General features: G+C 36.4%; 2 protein-coding genes across 5 annotated transcripts in view; one reads left to right on the top strand and one right to left on the bottom strand.

The window, feature by feature from the left end:
* Nucleotides 1-24,969, top strand: part of LOC117214754 (FH1/FH2 domain-containing protein 3) — a 241,713-nt gene that overhangs the window by 211,183 nt on the left and 5,561 nt on the right. For 2 of the 4 annotated variants that reach the window (XM_033461059.1, XM_033461061.1), the window contains 5 exons: nucleotides 1,959-2,093; nucleotides 3,005-3,147; nucleotides 4,496-4,766; nucleotides 5,154-5,277; nucleotides 16,262-16,429. In XM_033461059.1, coding sequence (XP_033316950.1) covers nucleotides 1,959-2,093; nucleotides 3,005-3,147; nucleotides 4,496-4,766; nucleotides 5,154-5,277; nucleotides 16,262-16,429 — 841 coding nt within the window. Of the gene's footprint in view, nucleotides 1-1,958; nucleotides 2,094-3,004; nucleotides 3,148-4,495; nucleotides 4,767-5,153; nucleotides 5,278-16,261; nucleotides 16,430-23,113; nucleotides 23,201-24,969 lie in introns of all 4 variants that reach the window. The other 2 variants (XM_033461063.1, XM_033461062.1) reach the window with 2 other exon arrangements.
* LOC117214755 (protein mesh-like) lies at nucleotides 5,666-8,203 on the bottom strand. The gene is made up of 5 exons (XM_033461064.1): nucleotides 7,718-8,203; nucleotides 6,872-7,107; nucleotides 6,569-6,756; nucleotides 6,178-6,493; nucleotides 5,666-5,947 (listed from the first exon to the last, which is right to left on the bottom strand). The coding sequence occupies exons 1-5, from the start codon at nucleotides 8,133-8,135 to the stop codon at nucleotides 5,753-5,755; spliced, it is 1,353 nt and encodes a 450-aa protein (XP_033316955.1). The 5' UTR covers nucleotides 8,136-8,203; the 3' UTR covers nucleotides 5,666-5,752.

Below are 24,969 nucleotides of genomic sequence, written 5' to 3'. Positions count from 1 at the left end.
TTCGTGACGAATACTTTGCGATTCTATTTCGATCTTGGACGATTTCTTTTCACTCGTCATCGTTTGCTTCCGTTCGAATATATTAAAACCGTGGTTCTTTGAATGGTGCACTAATCATTTCTTATCAGCCGCTCTCGAGCGTGTTTTTGCACGACACGCTCGATCATCGAAATTGTCGCGTGGCTCAGATATTTGCCTCTCACGTGAATTCGACTCCTTCTCTCACGTTTTACAGTGAATTAACGGGGGAAATTATGAGTGAAATGAAACTCGTTGCTCGAAATTAGGATCGTCGTGATGCAAATAATATGAATTTAATCGCGATAATATTAGCATGCAAATTCATAGAAAGTAGCTAATTACAAATGCTATGCTGCAGATTAATGTCCATAATGAAAGTTTATTTATTCGCTAATTTTTCAGTCACAGAGCTGGAACATTATACAGTGGAACTTTACTTATCTAACTTGTCATTTATGTAAACGAACTTGCGGTGGTTTTGTTCTTTGTAATAGAATTTATATCTTGCAATTTTATTTATAAATAATACAAGATTGATAGACGAAATATAAATATAAAAACGTATAATATTGCGACACGATTAAACTGATTTTTGAAAACCAATATGCAACAATAAAAATAGCTGATAATCTTGTGTTCTTCGAATTCCTCAATTTCTAGATTATAAATCAAATTTAAAGTACTTTTTAAACTGATGAGAAATAACAGTATATATAATATGTATATGAACGAAACATTACACCTAATAACAGGAGTCAATGAACTTTTATCGTATTATACGTATATTTTATTCTACACGTACTACGAAACTTCCGGAATTTTTCACACGTTTGTTTATCTACGTTTCATGGAGGAGTATTATAACTACACCAAAGAGTATCTTATTCATACGATTGAAAAGAGTTTACATTTATAATTAACGAAATAACGTGCTCGTAAATTTTGTTTGATTCTACCTTAATAATATGTTACAGACGAATAACATCGGAACTTTTAAAAATTTCACAGTCAATCAGCAATTCGCATTCCAAAGAGCTGGAATTCTCATTTGATTTTGTAATAAACAAGTCACAAACGTTCGCATTGATTAGTTACACTTTGATTCTCGAAGCGAAAAATCGTAAATTAATTATCGTGCTAACAAGCATCCAGTCGTCAGGTAACGTGCACTCGTACTTTACCTTCGCAACGAGATCTCTCAAATCGATCCGTCATTCTATTTTACTACGATTTAAATAAATCAGTCTAGCGTAAATTATCGGATAACCGCGAGTTATTCGATAACAACCCCGGGGATTCGACATAAATATTCTACAGATATTATTTGATTTTCCAGCAGCATACGAAATTCCATTAATTATTAAAATTAATTGATTACATTTCGGTCTGTAATCGCGATCGTTCTACGATGTTGTTACAATAAAATTGTAGTTACAAAGAGGCAGTGAAATTTGATCGAAGGAAATAATAAAGAAAAGTTCAACGCAAAAATATAAAAAGCTAGAATTTCACCTGAAACCCTTTTATCGCTTCACGGACAATCACAATTTGACACCAAATTAAATCTAACGGGAAAAAGGCTAAAAAGAATCTGGCCAAAGAATCTAAACAAGCCAGAATCTCATCCAATTGTATCCGCTCGTCGTTTCCATCGAATCAAAAACGAAAAAAGAAAAAGAAATGAAAACAAAGTATAAACGAAAAAGTAACGGCAAGTTGAAAGGAAGGAATCGACGTGGCAGAATTGGATATGCCGTCCTCGTCGAGTTAGAAGCGCGTGGTCAACATCGATTCCGGGTTTTCGCAGCAATCACGTTACGCGCGAAAGTGGCCAGAAGCGTCGGGTGGAAAGCCTGTAGCAGCGAGAACGTAGAAGTTAGCCAGAACGATATTCCGTACGTTGTGTAACGCTGAAACGTCGCTTCGTTCTTTTTTAGGTGAAGGGCTTTCAGCTGGAATACCTCGCCAAAGTACCTGAAGTAAAGGATACGGTTCACAAGCACTCGCTGCTTCATCACCTTTGCCACATGGTGATGGAGAAGTTTCCGGATTCCACGGATCTCTATTCGGAGGTGAGAGGCAGCTTACTTCCGCGTCGAAGGAACCGGATAAAACTTTAGTCTCGTCGCTTCGTCGCTATGCACGTTCGCTAGAAACCGAATAACCAGCGCTACATTTGCGAAATCGCGAACGGGAACTTCGTGTCCCAGACGAACTTCTTCTTCGACTCCGGAAACTATTACGAATGGTGTTTCGTGAAATTGTAGCGCTCCCCAGGAATTTCGGATTTCCGGTGTAATTGCGGTCGCAAATAATTTATAATTGATGTTTGTTGTTGTTACCGAAGTAAAGTTATTTTAAGCAATTTGAGTATACTGGTATTCGGAAGTGTAGCTTCGATATTTTTTTTTTTTTTTTATTCTGTTAAAACGAACGCAACATGGCTGAAAAGTTTAACCAGACTGGTTCGATACATTAAAGACATTTTTACAGGCTCTCTTGCGCAATGGAAGTAGAACTAATGAAGTTCCATAAATTACAAGTTGCAAATTACGAGCATCAATGAACGCTTTGCCTTTATGTAGCACTAACGAGTTTAACGACAAAACAAAATTAATTATAGAAGCAAATTTCATAAATTCGAAGCTATATAATTATGTTATTTGTTGCGCAATTATACAATTATAAAAGAAAAGTCTTTTACATAGAAATCATATTTTGTCAATTTTCTAATATCATTAGTCACATTATCGTGCAAGTGAATCCAGATATAATTATTCGCAAGTTCTCGATTACTAAAGGAAGATAAAAGTCTTCCTGCGTTTTCTTTAAAACTTTTTCTCCTATGTAGCGCATTTCCTAAGAGAAATTGTATTTGTATCACTTTTCCACCGAGTCGTTCGTATATTTATTTCATGCAGAATAATTCATACACGTGTCGTTTGAAAATCGAAACCAAGGAAAGTCTATGAATCTTGTTCAGATCGGCGCTGTGACAAGAGCATCGAAAATCGACTTCGACGAGCTCGCGGCGAACATCGGGAAACTAGAGAGCGAGTGCAAGGCATCCTGGGACCACCTGAAGCTCATCGCGAAGCATGATGGTTCCACGATGATGAAAGTCAAGTAAGTACCAAAGTCGAAATTGTATGTCGTCAGACGAGATCGATTCGATCTAGGGAGATCGTATTTCCTCGCTGGCCTTTAGAAGGGAACTTCGTTCCACGAAGTTTTGAAGTTTCCGAAGATTCGTACAATGTTCGATAAATTCGCGGCGGACTTTTTTTCTCGTGGCAAAACTGGCACAGTTCCAAATGGCACCGCCATTAATTACCTAAAACGTATTTCTTCCTTCCATACTCCTGCTTCCTGCTGGTCCCCTTTAACCTTCCTCCTCCTTCTATTTTTCCCCCTTTTTTTATTTTATTTCATCTTATCCCGTTTCTACTTCGTGGTAGATTTTCGGAGCCTTTATCTGTTCATCCCCCTCCATCGAGCTTGTCCTTATCTAAGTCGGTTATATTCGGTAAGCTCTTCCTCGCTCTTTTTATCATTTTCTTTTACCCTTAGTTAAGGTTATTAACTTGTGCGTTGCTGGCGAGGCAAGATATTGATAGAAATGGAATAGAGTTCGTACAGATCGATATAACATTATACGATATGATAAGAATTTATTTGAAAAATTTATTTTAAAAAACGTAATATCTACTGGAAGATAGAATCAACCGATTGCTAATTCAATTAATTGCTACAGCTTTTTAACACAAATCAATTCACCGTATCGTTAAGTTTATATTGATAAAAAAATTCTGCAGTAAGTGTCCGAGTACTTTCCTCAGCTACTGTGTATCGCAGTGATATTTTGTTCAACGGTGAAGCGTCTGGTTAATGTTGGTTGGCGTGGCCGCTGCGTTAATTAAGTGTAACGGGACGGCCTAAATGTCGGGCCGGGTTAATTCGTTTTTGCCTGAAACTCGTTTAAGCGATCGTCTACGCTGATCTCCAGTCTTCTCGAACGTACTGGAGTAATGGAAATGTTTCATGTAAAAAATGACCGTCGGTGATTGCCTTTTTGCGAACCTTGATATTCAATGCTGTCAGAACACGATGATTCGTCGGAACGATGGGACGGGAAAATCCGCGAATTCAGCGTATCAAAATTATCGACGTCGCGTTTTCGTTCATTTCGATCAACATGATTTAGAAACATGAGTTCTGCTATTCAAATGCAAAGATACATGTACATGTAGTTAAAATTCATTTTTCGTTTCAAATGCATCTTCACGATACAAGATATTGATTAGAATTCTCTTATCCCGCACCTATTTCATCGAAGCATAGAAACTATCGATATGGTAAACATAGCAATAACAATAGTCTCATAAATCAATATAAAAAAACTTATTTCATTGTATACGATGCAGCAAGTTACACATGGCATTAATCTCCGATTTCTGAATACTGTTTGTCGAAGCAGAATGTCAGACTTCCTGGCGGATTGTGCGGAGAGGATAATCGTGCTGGGCATCGTGCACAGGCGGATCATAAATCGATTCCACAAATTCATCTTATGGCTGGGAATCCCGCTGCACAGGGTGCAAGACACGAAGCCGAATGAGTTTTGCCGGATCGTGTCCGAGTTCGCGCTCGAGTACAGAACCACCCGGGAGCGGGTGATACAACAACTGGAGAAAAAAGCCAATCACCGTGAAAGAAATAAGACCAGGGGAAAGATGATCACAGAGGTGAGTTACAAGCGGTGCCTCGGCTCCCGGTGCTCGTATTTTTCTTGGACCGGCGGCAGAGGCGGCGACGGTGGCCGCTGAAAATCTTTCAGAAGGGCCGGCCCCACTTTCCTCTCTCATCAAATACAGTTATCGGAGCGTGAACGGCATTATGGTGCGCTCCGGCGAGGGGAATAAATTGCTTTTTTGCCGCGGGGAGAATCAATTTCTTTTCTTGCCTACCGTTGCATTAATATCCCGCTTGTCTCCGTTTTCATTTCTGTCGCGATATCGTCGAACGTACGCGGATCTCTTACCCAACTGACGCCCCTCCCCTTCTTTCCATCCCTCGTTTTTCAACCACTCAGCCTGTTCACGTGAATTCGACATCCACTCTGATCGTTACAGGTTGGTAAATTCAGGACGAAAGAGGATCGCGCGGACGCGGAGCTCAGGCAACTGCTCGGAAGCGATATCTCCGACGTCGAGAGTATTCACGGTACCCTACCATGGAGGAGACAGAGGAAAGACGGTGAGTTTCCTTTCTACTGTTGCTTGCCTTTCTTCTTCTCCTTCTTCTTCTTCTTCTTCTTCGAGCTCGCTTGTTCTTTCTTTTCTTTTTTTTTACCGCCTAACCCATATCTTTCTTTTTCTTTTATTTGGTAGATGTATGCTATTTTATTTGCTTACTGGGAATTCTTTCGATGTTTCTAATCTGTGATCATGCTGAATGTCGAAAGAATAATCGGAGTTCTTTTTTCATAAGTTACTTGTATTTTATGAATTATCGAACGAACCCTCCACGCGAAGGTTCAGTTTCGCGAAGTTAGTTACAGAAGTTCCATTTTCACAAAGGTAATTTTTGCAAAAGGTAGATACCTACGTACACTCCGTTTCATAACTCAGTGGATATTTATTAATTTTAGGAGCAATGTTTATTTAGATAAATGTTATACAAGATGTTACTTGCATTACCAGTTAGCAACCAACTTAGTAATTCGTTTAACTTAATAGCCTAAGTTGCAGGACCTTTGTGGCCTCGAACCGAATGCCGAAGGCATTATGTCGTCATCTATCTTAAACATATGACGTCCTGGAAAACCATTCACACATCCTCTTCTGGTTAAATCGCGGATCATCCACGTTTGTGAGTAGGGTTCGTATTCGTAGCTTCCTGTGCCATTTCCGGCATTGAAACCCACCTATACGTAGGTTACAATGGTTAATTAATTTCAACCGATTAATTATAAAATAGAAACTTTTCGAGTTACGACAATAAATCTATCTTTAGCTAATAAGCAATTATGTTCTTGAATAAATAATGAAATTTTTATACCAAAGAATAACAGAAGATTCGTCTAATGTATCAATATGTATTTAGCGCAGCCCTAAAAAGCGAAACGGGTATAAAAATTGATTCGAATGAACTTACGAATGCCGAGATTCCACCTTCTCCATTCACAGTATCACCGCCAGCTTCCGTGTGGCTGGTCCATTGAATATTCAGATAATTAAATATCACGTAAGTGTTCACTTCGTCTGTGGCCAAGACCATTTGGAACGTATTCGTTTTGTAGAGGGAATTATCGATACCACCGACGAACGACACATTTTTCCATGTTACTACGACTGCGTGTTTAGGGTCGAAGGCTTCGGCTCCAATCATTCCTTCGCGAATATCCCATTTGAGACGTTCGCGCATTTCCACGCCAAATTGATCTGCTCTGTTTTGCAAATCTTCTTCCACTCTAAAATTCATTTTCGTAATCGATTCCTACGTTATTCAATGCTTTATTTAATAATTTTTGTAATTTTTAACCTACCTAAAGTATACGCCAGGTCTCCTCTGGTCTATGTCTGTTGGTGGAATTTTTCCTATGCGACATTTACTGAAAAATATTCCTATAAAACTAGGATCGTTCTCCTTTGGCCAATTTCTGACCGGAAACACCAGAGGGTAAGTATAATGCATCGGAGGATCGGTAAATTCTAAGTAACCATTTACTGATACCTGTAACGTGTGATGTATTCTTTAGACGAACACTTGGGGATTTATTAGTATTGGCAGGTTAGGTTAGCTATTAATTACTGATACTTTGATAAACAGATGACAAAGAGCAACGTACTCTGGTGTAATTGAATCTGAGCCCGAAGAATGGTAATTGAAAATTGAAATTCTTGTGTACTTGTGGCATCGAAGCTTGGATTTCCCTTTGATAATCGCCATCGTCATTGTTACCACCCTTGTCGACGTACCAATACATGAATTTTGATCGAATTTCTTTCAATCTAGTCTCCGTTAAAACATAATTTAGAACTGAACCATCCGAATGAGGCGCGTATCTGTCTGCTTCCGATAAATCTGTAAGGATACAGGAGTTCTGATATTTTGGTATCGATGTTTGATGTCACGTGCGATAATCTCGAACATTTGCATCGTTTAATAGTTTAATTAATAATTTTGTACGAAAATGAAAATACTGTTACTGGCTTTTGTAGATTTTCTGTTAATGTCGCTATTATGTCTTTAGAAACAAAAGTCGTAGAAACAAAAACGAGATGTATCCGTGTGGATCATAACGCGATCATCTAGCTTAAGCCAATTGTAATAATAGAAAAAAGGGAATAATTTTAATTCAGATATCATAAATATATCATAAATACATGTGGAAGGAAGATTGAAAAAGCGTGTTACGAAACTGACAACGATACGATCCAATGATTTATCTGATAAAACAGATAAGATTTGATTCGTTAATTGAATTAAATAGCAAAATTACGTATAGTACATCTATCAATCAGGTATTATACCTCTAAGAGAAAAATGTGCCTGGGTTACGTGCAACTTTTCTTCACGGCAAAATTCTCTTAAAATTTTAAAGACATCCTGTCTTGATTTATTTTTTCATATTTTTTACACAAATAAAAAAAAAACAAATAGTGGTCACGCCCATTGGTATCGAGACACCTACCGTATCTCGCATACTTTCTATTTCTTCTTCCGGCTATTTTTTCGGAGAAGCCATCGGAAAGTGTGATTTCATTCTCAGGTTTATTTTTTTGGTCAGAATTGTTAACGGCATTGAACGAAACTTCTTCTACCCCTTTCTTCGTTTCGTCCTTGTCATCGTGATTACCTTCATCTTCGTTCACATCCACTTGTCCGGATAAACTTTGCTTTCTTATCGGAGATATCTGTCCAGTGTACTTATTACTTTCGGCGTTCGATTTTTTATTATCCATAGATTGGGTCTCATCCAGACCGAACGCATTCTCGAACGATTCATTCTCAGTTTGCGCTGATATCTGACTGCTCAGTAAAAGGAGGAGACAGCAGAAAACGATCGACTTTGGAAAAGCAAAAACACCGATACAGAACTCGTTTCGCATTTTTAGCAGAAGTAGATTGCACCGATTTGTTTAATTTACTAAAAGAGACTGAGCCTGAACTCAGGTAGCGACTAGTAATAACGGAACTGATATCAGTAATATTGTGATAAAGCGCGTTTATCTTCTTGCTACAAGTGGATGAGGTGAGGTTGAAACTCGAACGATTGAAACGAACGAAGTCGGTAGTTTCTTTATTATTTGCCGACTCGGAATGTCTTTTTTCTTGTTTTTTTCTTTTTTGCGTAGTGTTGTTATTTAATTCCATAGTCTCAATTAAAAATCACAAAGTTATTATGCACAATGTTTATTGTATTTTTGGAACGATGTGTTATTTGTGAAATAAATGTGTTTCAGGACACTTACTTTTAAAGTGTGGCAAAAAATCATGCTACTATTAGTTTCGTAACGTAAATGCGTTTACAATAAAAAATGGGTATAATAGCACGCGTTGGAGGTACTACGTGAAAAATAACGTAAAAATAAAGAAGAGAAAATTGCTTGCTAATTGGATTCTCTACAAAATGAGATAACAGAATTATAAAATATATTTCTCAAATACCATGTAATTTATCGCGTTGATCTAAAATTGCACAAAGCCTAATTTTCATGAATATTTATTAAAACACTGAATACAAGAAATTATCAGGCTTCAAATGTATTGATCTATACATGCATTGTATAAGTATACTTAAACAATACAGTCTTGCATTTTCTTTCCTTAATCTTTTTATTCTTTGCATTCTAATTCTAATTCTCATCTTCTATATTGCAATAAGGGTTTTACAAAAACCTTAAAAATATATTTGTTTATTTTTTTCTATTGTTACTGTATCTTGTATACCAGTATTTTCACAAATGCTCGTGAAAGAACTATATTATATATTTTATGTTGCACAGTATTCTAAATATTTTCGATTAATAGCGCGTACTACAAAAAGAAGAATCTACGAAATACTTAAATTGTAGGATACAGAAAAATATTCCTATAGTTTTATTTTCAAGTTATGACGACATTTTATAATCCACCTAAGTGATTTGAGTATAATATTGCGGAGACGAACGCTCGATCATTGAACTGAAACATTATTCAGAGCATTTTATTTGTAATAAAATAATCTGTTCCGACTGATATGTAGTATTTTTCAGTATTACAAAAAGCATGCAGATCGTCTTAAGAAGTTCTTTGAAAAGTACATTGAAAGCCCGCACTTAATAATTGATAAAACGATTGATACGCGTATTACTGTTATTGATATGTTATACTATAGCGACAAAATGTAAGAAACAAGCACAGAAAAACAAAGAGAAAGGTGTTCTACAGGAAAACTCTTGCAATTTCTGTTGCTATATCATTCGACAAAGATGGACCGTGTGCTAAATAACGTAGTATCACGCGAAATATTTGCTCGATTCGTTCTTCCATCGGACATCAAAGCGCAATTTGCAACATAAATCCGTTTTCTGTGTGTCGCATCGTTCATCGATCGAAACATTCTAATATCCTGCCACCGACAAGTTTCATATTTCTACATTACGCGACGTCTGGCTCCGCGATACCGTAGAATACAGAACGGGGCAATAGAACGAAATAATACCGGCGCTTGTTGTGCTCGATCGAAGAGCAGAAATCACTGCTACGTTTTCATATTTCTTCTTTTTTTTCCCCTCTGTTCTTTCGTCGAGCCCCATGGAACAAGCTACTAATTTCATTTGCATGTACGATAGAGAAATTTATTGCGCTCGTGTGTGACTCGCACTATCATACGAGCTCGTTACGCCTTCGATGGCGAATTAATGGCGTTGAAAAGTGATGAAAGTGGAAAAGAACGTAAAACTAAATGAATGGCACTGCGCTTACGGGTTTTATGGTAGTAATTGCGGATAAATAAAGTACATTTTATCTACGGAGTTAATTTTCTCCCGGTACTTTATAATTTCAGAGTTTCCTGCGATAAACGATTAATCATTTCATTGCTTAATCGATGTGCAGAAAATATAGGAGGATTTAATTGCTTTGAGATAGAGCAAGGAAGTCTGTTTAATTTGCACGACATTAAAGAATATCCACGCGTGGAATACATAGTCGTATAATTTAAATAAAAATAAAATATAAATATAATTTACGAATATATTTCGAAATACTTTGAAATCATAAATTAATTCGCGAATTCCATTAGCGTCTCTTAGTAAACTGTACCCTCAAAAAGCAAAATTCTGCTTCAATTCTTTTTACCTAAAAAATGAACATTTTCTTTCCATCTCGATAATATCCTTTCTTTTCTCAATGACGCATTCTAAACAGAGGGGGAAAAAATTCTCATTTTCAGGACGCTTCGGATTTAGTTGGCCCAGGTGAAAGAATGGCTAGCTAGCCAAAACTCTCGTGGTCCTCCTTAGCGGTCGGAAATATAACGCGTCGCCTTAAAAGGGTGGCTCCGCGGCGCAGATAAGAACAAAGTGCGAAAATTTCTCCTCGTTTCTGTAGCGTTGGAACCGGTGGCGGCACACGAGATAAATGCCCTCCTTAAGCAAACGCTCTCGAGGCTAGATTCGAGGATAGCGTCGGCTCGTTTGACGGTGTTACCGGAAAATGAAAAGTAACGGCATCGAGATTTCAGAACGCCGCGCATCAGGCCACTCTGCGCCTCGAAAGAAACGGGGAGGATCGCGTTTAGAAGATAATCCCGCGTGAAAGGGGTTTACGTTGTTTCCCTGCCCACCTTCAATATTTTCCTTCGTCTCGCATTTTTGTCTCATTCCTTTTTGCCTGCTCTTTCTTCGAGAAAGCTTTCCGCTGAGTCTTGTTTATGACAAATCGTCTAGAATTTCGTTATCTCGCCTTCAGATGAGTTACGTGATATTATATTTTCGGATGTATTGATACATACTACTTGCAGATGAAATTATTCGCGTAATTAATATGGGTTTTTGTGTACGTAGAACTTGTTGTCGATTAAAAAATCTTGTTCGTATGGATCGTGCGTTTATGCGCTTACGAATACGAGAGAAGAAAATACGCTGTGCTGAAGTCTTACGCCAACTACATCAGAAATTCTGTTTATGGTGTTGCTTATTTATGGTTGCTCCTGATTCGCAAATTTGAAACTACTGCAATAAATAGAGCCTCGTTCTAAATCTTATAAAATACGCATGGAGATAAGCCAGGAGAGAAAAGAAGCGAAACGAGAAGCGGCTTCCTGAAATATTAATAAGAAAATAGCAGAGAGTGCGAAGTTAAGCGATTAAAAACTTATTCGTTGATGTTTCTGAAAGAGTTATTACTTTTGGAAACAAACGAAGAACTTGTTAAAGGTATGAATTATTTCAAATTATGAGTTTTTAACTAAATACTTCTTTAAAAAAACGACCAACGAGTCGATGAAAATTAACATAGTACCAAACGTTTCTCAACGCGTTCGTAAAACTGTAATATTTCTTCTCGATGAGCCACGTAAGATTTTAGTACAGCACTGTACATATAAAAGAGATATTATTTGAACGCAATATGCAAAAAAATGCCAGTATCGTATACTTCGATGATATCTGCTGCAAGAGACAGCCAGAGTAGCACTTGTCTGACTACATATTGGTATATACTACTGTCGTTCTATCTTATCGGAGATATATGCAGCGTTTGTAACATATTGCAAAAATTCTTCGCAACAGCTTTGCGTTTTTTTACATTTTCATGTTTTCGTTAGCGTATGTGGAAATGAGAAAAGAAAATATGCATAGCAAAAGTAATAGCAAGATTAATTAGACAGCTGCCAAGTGCATAGGATGTTGAGAATGTGGAAAACGGGATGAAGTTGTCGCATTCGTGATGAAATTTTTTTTAAATCATACAATATATTACGGAAGCGACGAGATAACTTAGTCGACGAGATGGAATTCGGAGTTAGTTGTAGATAAAGCTACGTAAAATTTGAGCATTCCTGAAACAAGGAAGAATGTATAACAAGACATAAAGGGTTGCCGCAAATATGACATTATCATTTTGCTATATCAAGAGGAACGTAGAAAAGCGTAATTTTCAGACATAACTGTTTACGCCCTCTCAGCGAAATTAATTAAAGAAGTGAAATTTAGTTTGGGCAACTAATTTCAAACTACAATCAATTTTAATGCAGTTTATACAATTTTCAAGTTGAGAGTTTCGTTATTAAAGTTAGAAAACCATTTATAGCGTACTGTCGTTATCCATTCGTAGCTCTAAGAACATGTCTATACTTGTTACTGATAATAATCATTTATTAATACATATTATCGTATTATCCACATAATGACACAACTTATACTTGTATTCTCAATTATCTTTATCCGACTATATACTAGTTATTTGAAATACGATTCTTAAAATGAGTTACCAAACATTTTCCCGTGACAAATCTGAAATTCCGTACAAAACAAATTATCTTCCTATTATTATACTCGGTATACGCTAGAAAATTCTAAACGTCATTATTCGCAATTTCATCCTAGGCACTTTTCCACGCACTATTACACGTAAAACGGCACAAAAATTCCCATAAAATATCAGGACCTGTTGTTTACGAAGCAATTTCGTGGGACAAATTCCAAATTCTATACAACTCGACGAAGCAATTTCGATTACCTTGCGGGTGCAGCGGGCCGAGCAATGCTATTTCCGTGTCGATTGCGCGGCTGTTTTATGGCAACTTCCAATATTTCAGTTACGGAATTAGCTCTCGGGATACACCACAGAAGATGATCACAACAGTTTTTGTGGAAATCGATGAATAACGAAAAGCAGATATCTTGCACGTCACGGAAAATCATCTCCTATTGTCATCGCATCTTCTTCCCCTTCTACCTTAAAAAAAAAGGCGTTGAAATTCTTATGCTTACCGTGAACTGTACACATATAAGGGTCTTAGAGGGTGGAACCACCTCTTTACGGCTCGTAAACTTGCCAATGCCCGTGCATTACCTGAGATCCGCAGCCATCATAACTTTCCTTCCTTTTATTCCCTTGTATGCTCCTCTATAAAATATCTAAACGCCCCCGCCTAAGTCGAGCCGCTACTTCACTACGTGGACAACATCCCCTCTGTCGCCTATGACCCCGCGAGTTGAACACCTAGATATATCATGTGAATTTTTCCACGTGGTCCTCTGCCGCTTCAAGGATCACGATTTGTCGCGGCAGATTCTCTCTCAGACGGGTATCTTCCGACCCGTTATTGCATTCATATCCGCGGTTTCCTTGAGAGGGTTGTATTTACGTCGAGATTGCTGAAAATGAAAAGCTAAGGGAAAGGTAAGGGTAGCAACCGTGGCTTTTCTTTCCTCTTTTTGTAGATATACCTTTTGCTGCTATATACAGTTATAACGGTTCAGGTAGACCCGAGGAATTTGGGAGATTTTTTAATACGGTACACGAGATGCAGAATTCAAGGAAGGAGGAGAAGATAATACGAAAAATTTAATTGGTATTATTTAATTAATGTATGAATACGGGACTTTTATCCGGTCACCTGGAGGCAGACAGTAGATTCCATTTCCAAAGTGATCGTACCGGTTCATGTATTCTGGTGTATTCGAGGAATAAATTTTTGTAGAATTAAATCTTAGATTTGTGTTTTGAAAGTATCGGGGACAGAAGGTTTGTGTCCATCGGTAGGTACTAAATAGACCTAAGTTGTAGGTATAAAATTGAATAAAAATACGTATAGATTTATAAAATGAAAAACAAATATTCACAGAAGTTTTATTGATCGTATAAGTCCTATTTCGTCATTTTAAAGTTTTCAAAATCCCAAGAGTCGTACCGTACGAATCGTTTTGATCCTAGGATTATCGAAGTCTTCAAGATGCTATAGTGGACAAGGTCCTAAGACCACTGACGCGCCATGATATTCGAGATCTCACGGTTCTCGAAGTGTCTGGATGCCCGAGATTCCTAGATACACAAGGCGTCAGGAAACACTCAGCAAATAAGCAGAGGCTTACCAGTTTCCTAATTCTCTGGTTTTCTAGTCTCTTATTTGGCGTATTCATAGTTCTAAGTATCATTATAAAAAAGCTAAAAAATTCTGCAAACACTATGGTAAATGATGTTGATGTTGATGATAAAATACTGTTTCCATGAAAAGATAGTAGATGCTAATTACTAACTAGCCATTACTTTTTGGTAAAATTCTCAGATTGATATCGCAAGTTCACCAATGTTTGGCTTTATAAACAGTAGCATGTATGCACACAATACTTGATAGAAAAATTTACGTATCATCAACCGTCATTAGAAATTCTCGCAGTTATGTCACTGCAAGGATGAAATAGTAGACAATTTCCTGCTAGATAGTTGCAAAGTTAAAATCGTTTAACCTCCTCGAAAATAAACAGAGTGACGAAAGTCCAGTAATCTGCGACATTGAAGACCCACATCGGGTTGACCACATCGCAAAACTTGGCCCTTCCTTTGACCCTGCTTCATGGGAATTCCCACTGCCTTCTCATCTCCTTCTTTACGGTTCTTCTCGTGAGCAACCTTCGTATCGGATTTACACAGCCGCCGAGACCGCCAATGGAAGCTTCTTTCAGGCGAGTTTCAAAGAAGCTCTCAAAGGAACTCACCGTGCTTTTGACGGTTCCGAAGTTTCTGCCCCGTGGACCGACAGTATAGAGAGACTGTTCCGCCAAGAGTTGACCGGAGAGCCACTACGAAAGAAAAATGACCTCGTCTCCTTGTATCGACTGTTCGAGTAAACGTCGCGGTACCTCTGTGTTCGACGAAAATATGTGTCGAGAATCGTTAATAACAGAGAAGGTTTAAGAACGTTGGCTTATAACATTTTAGTATTTCGACTTTCGATGGATTGTGATATTTCGAAGATTGGGACATGTTCGTGACGTGGGACATATTTTGAGATTCGATGATCAGAATGGAACCTTTCTTTAGGTCTTCAGGTATGTTTGTACGTCTTCCTTAGATGTATAACGTAATACAACGAGAATATTGAAATAAAAGAGAAGTATAAAGAATAGAAGATTCGAAATATCAATGAAACTTGAATAAATTTACATTAATTAAGATTTACATTTACAATCATCTGTGATACTAGCTGAGATTTAGAATAAATTTTCTGACGGTAGAATTTGGAAGTGGAAGTAGTACGAATGTAAAATTAAAACGACAGACTACGACAGACTAAGAACTTACTGTTTATGTTATCTTCTTAAGATAAATGTATTTTGAGAATCGAATATTAATTATGTACTTACACGTATGTTGCGAGATTGAGAAATTTATAACAAGTAGAGTTGATCAGTTAAACCTCTATGAAACGTACATATTAAACGTTAATATTGTTTTCGATGAATGAAAACCTCGTTATTATTAATTCCCGCATAAATCATCGGTTCCTCTATAATTGCATCTTTAAACAACCCCGTTTCGATGACGTAATTTTCCACATGGTGACACATTCACCCAGAATCTATCTTTCATCGTTCGTTCCATAGGAAGTTCGCCAGAAATATTCCACTCCCTAATCGGATTATTCTCAGTTTGCATTCGACGTAGTTCGCAGGCCTGAGGTTTTAGCCACGAACTTTCTTCCTATCGGAAGTTCATCGCGTGCGCTAATGCCGAATCTTTCTAACTAAAGGAACAGCGTTTACGTTATGATTAATTATAAAGTAATAAAAAATGATAATCTTTCGTGTAATTAAATTTCATTCTTAAAGAAAATGGAAATTAACTTTTGTAAATAAAATTGCTACACTAATGAAATTAACTGTCCTTTGAACTAATTTTCATCTGCATTACTTTTAATATAAAATATTTATTATTTGAGTCGTTCCCCAAGATTTTCTCTTATAATATTCAAAGAAATTTTACAGATTTAAATAAAGATTAAACTTATAATAGTTTATGAACTATTAATACGTATTATTGTTATATCTAGTACTTTTCGGAAGAGATAACAACAAATAGACAAAGCAACGATTCTTTAAGCCCGTTAACTAATATAAAACAATTTATAACTCCTTAAACTCTTTAAATGAAATATTAACAAAGGATTGGGATTCCGCTGTTTTACGAATTAAGTTCAAAATTCCAACGTCGAAATTGTAAAGAGAACACGAAATGTGGATTTCAGGTCGCACATCGCTGGCCCCGTTGCTTCGCGACGAAAACACCAACGGGAATCTGACTGATGGTGACGACGAGTTGCTGGAATCGCTGGTGAAAACAGCAACGAAGACACCGGCAACGAGAACAACGCCGAGGGAACGCAAGAGGACCAGACACGCCGATCGTAAGTCTTGTAAGTGTGATCCCCGCACCCTGCACTTACCCTCCATTCTTCCGCGCTGATCGATCTATCCATGTTCTTTCTTAACAAGATCGATCGTTTAATCGATTTCTTGCCAATTCATTTTCGGCGTCTTCGCGTGACGTATTTATGGACCAATCTTTTCGAGGACTTCTTCGCGTAGAGATCCATTTTGAAAACGATCGGTATTTTGCGTACTGTACACGCGTTGTTGTTGAACTCGTTTAAACGACGATGATTAAGACGAGAATCTGTTGACAATTTTCGCATTGCATTGGAAAATATCCTAAAGAATTATCCTAACTAATTCAAAGGATTAACATAGAAGCAAAAAATATCTATATAATTTTTTATCTGTGTAATTAATTGTTCATAAAGTGTACAAACAACTTAAGTTTCATTGAAGAGTATTAATATAGAGTTTCCAGATGATGTACGTGTTATCTTTGCGTCTCATTTCAAAACTCGTTACTTCTGCGTTGTTATTCTGTGTGTTATTCTTAAATTTTCTCACGAAGCATCGATCTCATACTCGTATTTATCGAGTTAGGAGGCGTTAGGCGATTTCTAAAGATATCTACGAGGTTCGATTGAGCGGAAGGTTCGATGAGCAGGTTCATCGATTGGAAATCTTCCGAAGCGGGAATTCATTTTTCATCAGGAGATCGTGAAGCTCGATTTACTGGTTGGGTTGATTAATCGCTCCCCGGATTTGAGAAGCGTTTTCCCGGAGATTCTAGTTTTCTAGCGGAAAACGCAGATTTCGATACGATCGACCGTTGTTTGCAGATAAATAATTGGCAGGTTCGGGAAGTGATTTCTGGAAACTCGACCAGCGATTAATCTACCGGGATTCGACCAACGAGACAGTAATTCGTTGACAACTTTCTCGTTGTATTGGAATTATGGCGTCATTTGTCATTTTCATCTTTTTTATTGTGAATTTTGAATTAAATATATTACAAAATCTGAACGCTTAAATTTTTATTAGAATTGTGTTTTTAATAAAATAGAATTTTTTAAAAAATATTTGTTCAAGTTGATCGATTGTCGATGTTTAAGCATAAGAATAACTTGTCGAGTAAAAAATGAGAAATAGAATAATTTCTCGTACATTGGATTATGACGTGTCCATTTGAATGCTAAATTTTTTATCTATTTAGATTATATCAAAAGGTATGTCGAGAATTAAATGTTGATTTTTCTTTATTTTTTTGTTTTTTTGCCACATGTGAAATTTTTTTTTTTTTATTTAGTTGTTTACATTCACAATTTGTCCGATTTGGACATTTGGTAGAATTTTTTGGCTGTTTGATTATCATGAGGGTGGCTACCCCCAGCAGGAACATGTGAAATTGTAATGAAAATGAAACCTGTGAGAAAATGGAAATTTTTTGAAATGGTCGATTTGTCTGAATCTGATTTCTCATATCCAGTGACGATACGATCTATCACAGACAACAACAGACACGGGCTTGAAGTTGCACTAACATTAATTAAGAAAATATCATAGAAGTTCGTAATCCTCCTCGGGATTCCTTCATTTGTATCCTCGGAGCAATACTTCTCCGTTGAACTGTTCTTCTTGATCATGTTTATACATGATTACTAGAAAGTCAATTTGTGACTATTTAATTTAAAAAACAATTTCATTTACTATTTCTATTACTTAAGGAATATAGAAATATTTATTCGACGTATTATATTCGATCTGTTTTTGCTGATTAACTAGGGAATTAACTCATCCATCATGTTACCAATCTTTTGAACATAATAATTGTTTTATTTAAAAATATTTTTTTAAACGTTATTTTATTTGCGTTGAAAATAAATTATATTTATATCTGTTGACACAAAAGTTTCAACACGTTAATATTTATGAAATAGAAGAAGAATTTTCTCTGAATATTCGAGAAATTTTCATTCAGATATTAATTCGTAAACAAAGGAAACAAATTGATTTCTAATACTAATAACGTTTCCTGATTTTTCATGACAGAAGCACTCTATTAATTTCTGTTGTAACCAGAAAACAGACAACGCCAATCATAATTTCGTGAGAGAAGTTATCTGTTTGTGAAATCAAATAAATCTGTCTCCAGGTTTAATGCCGAGCTTTTAATCCTTAAAAGCGTCCGGTAAGGCAGGCAGGTGTTGACAAGTCGAAGTGAAACAGTAACGAAATCGATTCCTGAAAATGTTAGCGCCAGTATTATTCCTGCTTTATCCGTGGAATAATTTATACGTCTGCAAATGGAATCCTCGAGTAAATTCCTCTAAAACGATCTAGAACGATCGGTCCATAAATAAAGATTCGCGAGACGCATCGATCTGTAAGCGGAAGTTCGGAGGGGAAATTCGAAACGCCCGCGATCGAAGACAACATTAACATTAAACAAACTTCGATCGTTCGTTCAATTTTCTTCGAGCACCTTATTGGCACCGATCTTCCTTCATCTTTCCTTTCAATCTCGCGTAACTGTACATATACGGGGTATGAAAAAGTTTCAGCCATATTTATAAGGTGTGATTTTACGCATCAAGGTAATGAAAAAGGTTCAGGTATTTATATGCAGCAATTCAGTTACGACCAAGTTGTAATTGTAAATTAAAAAGCAGACACCCCATATTGGAGGAAATGGATAGCCCACAGAAAGGATATTTATCTCTAATTACTTGTTGCAGTCGTCGAAAATTAGAAATTCTAATCACTGAACGATTTATGGCCCTAGCTAGATACACTGGCTCGTGAAAGAATTTCAACACTTATTACAGTATCAAACTTTTATATATTGCATCATATAAAATATTTTGAAATTTCCTTAGTGACATGATTGTATGGGTGTTTGAAACCAATCTGGAAATGCATACAGAAGTTACAAGACATTCATTGTAAATATATATTGAGTAAAATAATTATTCTACGACATAAATAGTAATTTTAAGCATATAATAACCATTAAAGATAGTCCCACGTAAAATATCGAGGTTATTGAAGTAACTGTTTAAATACTTTTACCATCTCTGCTAAATCTATACTTTCAGATTTCTTTCAAACTCTATCAATATAATCGTTTGGTCTCGTTACAACGTTAATGAAATATCAAAATGTTTCGCATAATACACATAATACATATATTTAGAAGAGATGTCTGTAAGTGTTCAGATACTTTCACGTACCGTTGTATATCGTTTCCAATTATAAAAGATATTCGAAGAAATTGTTTGTTAAGAAGTTTGAGTAAAACTTGTATATTTCCACCGGTGGGAATAAATAATCCCAGTTACGACAAAGTTTTGATCACCATGCGTCATGCAAGCCACGTAGGTTTCGCAAGTTTTTCAAGCAACATCTGCGGTGGCAGTTTTTTAAACGGCTTTCCACGAAAATGAGACGCCCCCACAGTTTGGTGAAAGTGTCATTTGCATTTTATATTGCGGCCATTCACAGTTTCGGGACACACGGTTCCCGGAGCGTGCTGGTCGCACCGTTTTTATAGTTGAACGCGTCAACGTTTGAAAAATCCACCGAATTTTCCTCGTATCTCTGTTGAAAACGTCTTTTTTCGGTTTATTGCCGGGTGTTTTAAGAATTTCGTTTTCGACGTTACAAACGAGTCTGCGAAAAAAGAAAAAGAAATGTAACGAAAAGGAACGTAATGCGAAGTGGCGAATAAAATGTTAAAATGTCTTTCGAGGTGTGACATTTTTTGCTGTGAAAATGAAATATAACCGTGACACTGGCCACGCGAATCAGTTTTTGGTATTCTCGATTTTTATGAAACTTCATATAGAAAATAGAGAAATATTTGACTTCCTTCTAACGCTTGTATTCGAACGATGCTGATAAAATATCATTCCCGGTAGTTTTTAAACAACTTTTTTTATGTCCAGTTATTACATCAAAGTTGGAATATTTACACTGTTGAAAAATATTGTGTAAATTAGTATTCGTATAATAAGTATTTACATATAGCATATTCGTAATTCCTACATAGTTTATACAGAAAAATTAAAAAACTTAGAAACAAACTCATATAGAAATATTTACATTATCAATATTGTTATAGTAACACCGGTAGCGTATACAGAATTAACCTTCGTAGTAGTAGATTCATAAAAATGAAAGATTCTAAAGATTCAGATAATTCAGCAATACGTTAAACACGATAGACTGTGCGTAGAAAGATGTAACCCCAGACAAATATTCTGATTCTTTTCTCTTCCACAAAGAAGATTCAATTATTATTACCATATATCATCGATCAATACTGTAATTTTTTAATCGAAAACAAGGGTAGATTTTTACCAACGAAACGTATAAACGTTTCCAGCATCGTATAACGAGGTATTTGCTGCATGCACGCGAGGGTGCAAAAGGATAGAAGATAACGATTAAACATTGCATACATACCGCAGTAAAATAAAAAAAAAAAAAAAAATGCAGACATATCGGCATAGAGAGAAGTTCGTAGTGCGTGCTTTCTGTGAAAAGGATATACGGGAGGAAAGCAAATAGGCTACGATTTCAATTCCTATGCCACACGTCGCGCCGTTTCGAACGATCGATGGAAGAATGAATCTCGTTCGTGCCACTCATAATAAAGTCAGGATTTACACTTTATGGATCTGTCTCTTCTTTTTTTTCTTTTTTTCTTTCACTGTGCAGCCGACAGACGCATAGTTTGGATTTTTTTCCCGTTTCTACAAATATTTGTTCGTATATCTGAGGGAAAAGCGACAAACATTTCAATCAGAAGTATCGTTTGGTACTTGAGCCGCATTTATAGATGCTTTAAGCAGAAGAGTTTAGTGGAGCGGAAATTAAACGTACGTGTTCCTGGAACTTTAAGCTATTTACCGTTGATACGTTCGTAATAGAATATAACGCGGAGTTGATTTGATAACATTTCGTTACGCGAACTATTTTCTCTCATTTATTACGTGTGTACTTTTTTATCAGTTACTTTCATTTGATGTTGATATTATAAAAATTATCGAGATCTTTCTTACATAATAACCTTTTTAACAGAGTAAATATTATATAGTTGTATAACATATATGTCATCGCAAAATAATGTCCAGTTTTTAAATTGAGAAGGGAAGTATTGTAACAATAATATCAGTCTATAAAAAATATAGTTGAAATGTTAAAGGTATGATACGATATATATAATTTCACAAAACACGTAAAAGGAAGAAAATGATATTACCTCGAAATAATTTGCATTTTTTAAATTGAAAAGAAACGTATTATAGCAATGATATTATTTCATAAAAAATGCAGTTAAAATGCAAAAGGCATTGATACAATAAATATAGTGTATTCATAAAATATATAGAAGGAAGAAAATAATATTCTCTCGAAATAATTTCCACCTTCTAAATTGGAAAGAAAAATTTAATAACAACGATACTAGTTTTCATAAGAAGTTAAAAACGCAACGATTTAATGTAAGCAGCAGTCATTAGCATACACAGCGTATTTGGTCTTGTTCGAGTTAAGCTCAGGGCTTACGGAGGTTTCTGCGCCCCATCTCCATTGGCGTAATATAAAAACACCACTGAAAACCTCGTTATACAAGGAAACATACATTAGCGAATATATTTCCCGTGGAAACGTGTTGATTCTCTCCATCCGGCAGCAAAACACAGAAAATTACAAACATACGCAAGAGACTTGGTCCATAATGCATCAACGATGTTGCATTAACAGTGAACACGTTAGGGGTAGTTGCCGCACGTACAACACATAGAGTATTAAATAAAGTAAATGATATAATAAGCTAAGAAGAGAAAAAGAGTCAGATTGGGGAAAAAAGAATGAGACAAGGAAACTAGTTGCGTTGAGGGAAAATAACTATTGCCATTGTGTTAGCATGCGTATATGTAATTCAGGAGGCGTGCTTTACACCCGGTGAAACCTCCATCCTCGTTTCCCCTTTTTTTCCTAATTTCCTTCCCTTTGTCCCGAATTATCCAGTTTAAGGTGGCGTAGCGAGGGGTGTGGTGATGGCTTGACTACACGTACACACGTACAGGCACACACGCACGCAAATACTAACTGTGCGAAAGTTTTAACTCGAATCTACCAAAAGGAAATATTTTAATTTTCCGAATGGATATAAAAATTCTCATTAAATGCTATAATTTGAAACATAAAAAGTATTATTGATTTGAATAATTATTGTAATATTTTTTCTCACTCTTTTGTCGTTCTCTTGAGTAAGATAAGTCTACCTTCTCGTCTCTTGATTTCGATGTTAAAATAGTTAAGAAAGAAACTTCAATATGAGTTTCGCCAATATAAGTTTCCTAATAAATCAAATAAAGAATCATTTTTGGAACTTTCGATAGAGTACAGAAATACATTCTTCCAACCAAATAAAGGAATAGTTTTGGTGACACACAATATTACAACGTGGAATATTTGCTGTCATTGTTTTCGTCTATGGTCTTTAAATATAATTAGCTGCTATTGTATCTCTATCACTGCATGAACCGAGGCTTTTGTACAGCGTAATATACAATATACAAGTGTATAAATAGCCGCGTGTATGTGTTTGCGCGCGTGTGTAAGGTACGTACGTACGTACGTGTATAAATATAAACTGGTGGCGGTTGCTAACGGGGTGGCCTAGCCTTCTTCCCTTCCTCTTTTTTTCTGTCTGACAGTGAAGCGGTCGCGCACCCGGGAGAACAACACCACGCCGGAAGGGTACCAACCCTGAAGGGCTACCGATCGTGACCGACGCGATGAAGGTTCGCTGGTTTTTCGATTAAACGCAACTTTCTTTTTCTTTATTTTTCATCCTCTGCGTGTAACGCGTGTCTCTGTATCTATCATCTGTTCTTCCCTTTTCAACCGCGTGTTTCATATTTTCTTTCCTTTCGCCTTGGAATGCCTTCTTGCTTCTTTCCGTCTGGGTATGCTTTGCTTGTCCTTTGCAGCATGCGACACGAACGCAATATTTTAAGGTTGACGTTTTATCTGTTGATTGGAACGTCTCTTGGCGAGACTCGCGATTTATTCACGGTTACTCTTCGTTTGCTTTGTGTTCGATGACGATATAATTTTGCTGGGCATGCCGAATGAAACTTTTAATCGAGATATCGAGGTCTGTTTGAAATTAATGGTAGATGGACAGAAACGAAGGTCGCGATATTTATCGAAGGTATATTGGCATTACACGGCGGATGTTTATGCAATCTCATATTTTTATAAACGTAATTAAGGAAATGAAATATAAATCGAAATTTATTTCGTCTTCTTATAATTTTATATATTGTTATACATTATATATTGTATACATTTTTATTTTATAAATGCGTGAAAATCTGCAGTCTATTCGTGACCGTTCATTTAGATCAGTTGATTTTGAACAGACCTTAGGATCTATTAATATTCGAGATGTTCTGTCGGAGATATTTTGCATGTGCTACATATACATACATGTTACGTTCGTACAATTTCATCGTATTGATCGTACGATCTACATTTAGACGACTTTAAATATATTGGAAAATTTGGTTAAACGTAGTGACGTCCGATTATTCGTAGGCGTCCGTCTGTCTCTCGAATTAAGTCAAAAATATACTTTTTGAAGATTAAAATTCATGTTCCATAATTTTGTGGAGGATGATTAAACGTGTTGGTATATAGTGACGTCAAATGTATTTAAAAATATTTTAAATATGTAATACAGAATACAAAATCAACCATAGTTCGCTGGATGCTGGTCGATATAAAATGCTCGATACTAACCAACTGATTACAGATTGATTCGCTCTAAACTGTTTCCAAAGACTGATTACCGATCACTATACATCACCAACACGTTTAATCATCCTACACAAATTGGTGACCCCAATGTGATTCATGTGCCGCTACAATTTTAATTTTCACAACTACATCTCAAGACCTATCATCCTGTAATTTAGATCACAAAGACGAGTAAGCCTGTTACTCATTCGAAGGTTAAGTAAAAAGTTGAACCGCCATGTGTTACACCTACGCCTTTGTGGCAGAAGTTTCTTTGGCTTGTAGGGGAATTGCGCGACCTAAATGCATTTACCTCGGACGGACTTTTGCCCTAACCAAGGCAGTTCTTGCCTTTGCAAATTCACCTCGAAGAACAACCTTATCGATAAAAACTGTTCGGTATCCTTAATTAATTAATAATCCTGTCCAAAGCAAAGTAAAATATTGCATACTTCTTACTGAGATTAATCGAAAGTGAGATACTCGATCATAATGTTGATCATGGAGTAGTAAAAGGTTTCGTTATCGTTTCAATTTATTTGCAAATTGCATGTCGAATGCGTTATTGCTTCGTGTTCGTGTTCAGACACGTACTTAGAAATACTTCGAAATACGAGTATGGATATTTCATGTTCCAATAATTAAGTTGGTTCGAAAGACAGGATAAATTGAAATAAACGACAGAAGAGCGATTCGATCTTAATTTATCTGAGTGTACGTGATGAATTCTTGTTTCGATGGCTCCTTTTAGTCGCGCCGTATGATTACA

This window comes from Bombus bifarius, unplaced genomic scaffold (assembly GCF_011952205.1).
Source record: "Bombus bifarius isolate JDL3187 unplaced genomic scaffold, Bbif_JDL3187 scf7180000009243, whole genome shotgun sequence".
In the NCBI taxonomy this organism is placed as follows: Eukaryota; Metazoa; Arthropoda; class Insecta; order Hymenoptera; family Apidae; genus Bombus; species Bombus bifarius.
The sequence above is the reverse complement of the archived record's forward strand: the minus strand, read 5'-3'. Positions and strand labels throughout refer to the sequence as shown.

Bases quoted from the DNA above. Each gene is read 5' to 3' on its own strand.
- LOC117214755 (XM_033461064.1), bottom strand. From the start codon at position 8,135: ATGCGAAACGAGTTCTGTATCGGTGTTTTTGCTTTTCCAAAGTCGATC. The intron at 7,108-7,717 runs GTAGGTGTCTCG...GTATCCTTACAG, and splicing joins TAGAAAGTATGCGAGATACG to ATTTATCGGAAGCAGACAGA. The intron at 6,494-6,568 runs GTAGGTTAAAAA...AATGAATTTTAG, and splicing joins AGACCTGGCGTATACTTTAG to AGTGGAAGAAGATTTGCAAA.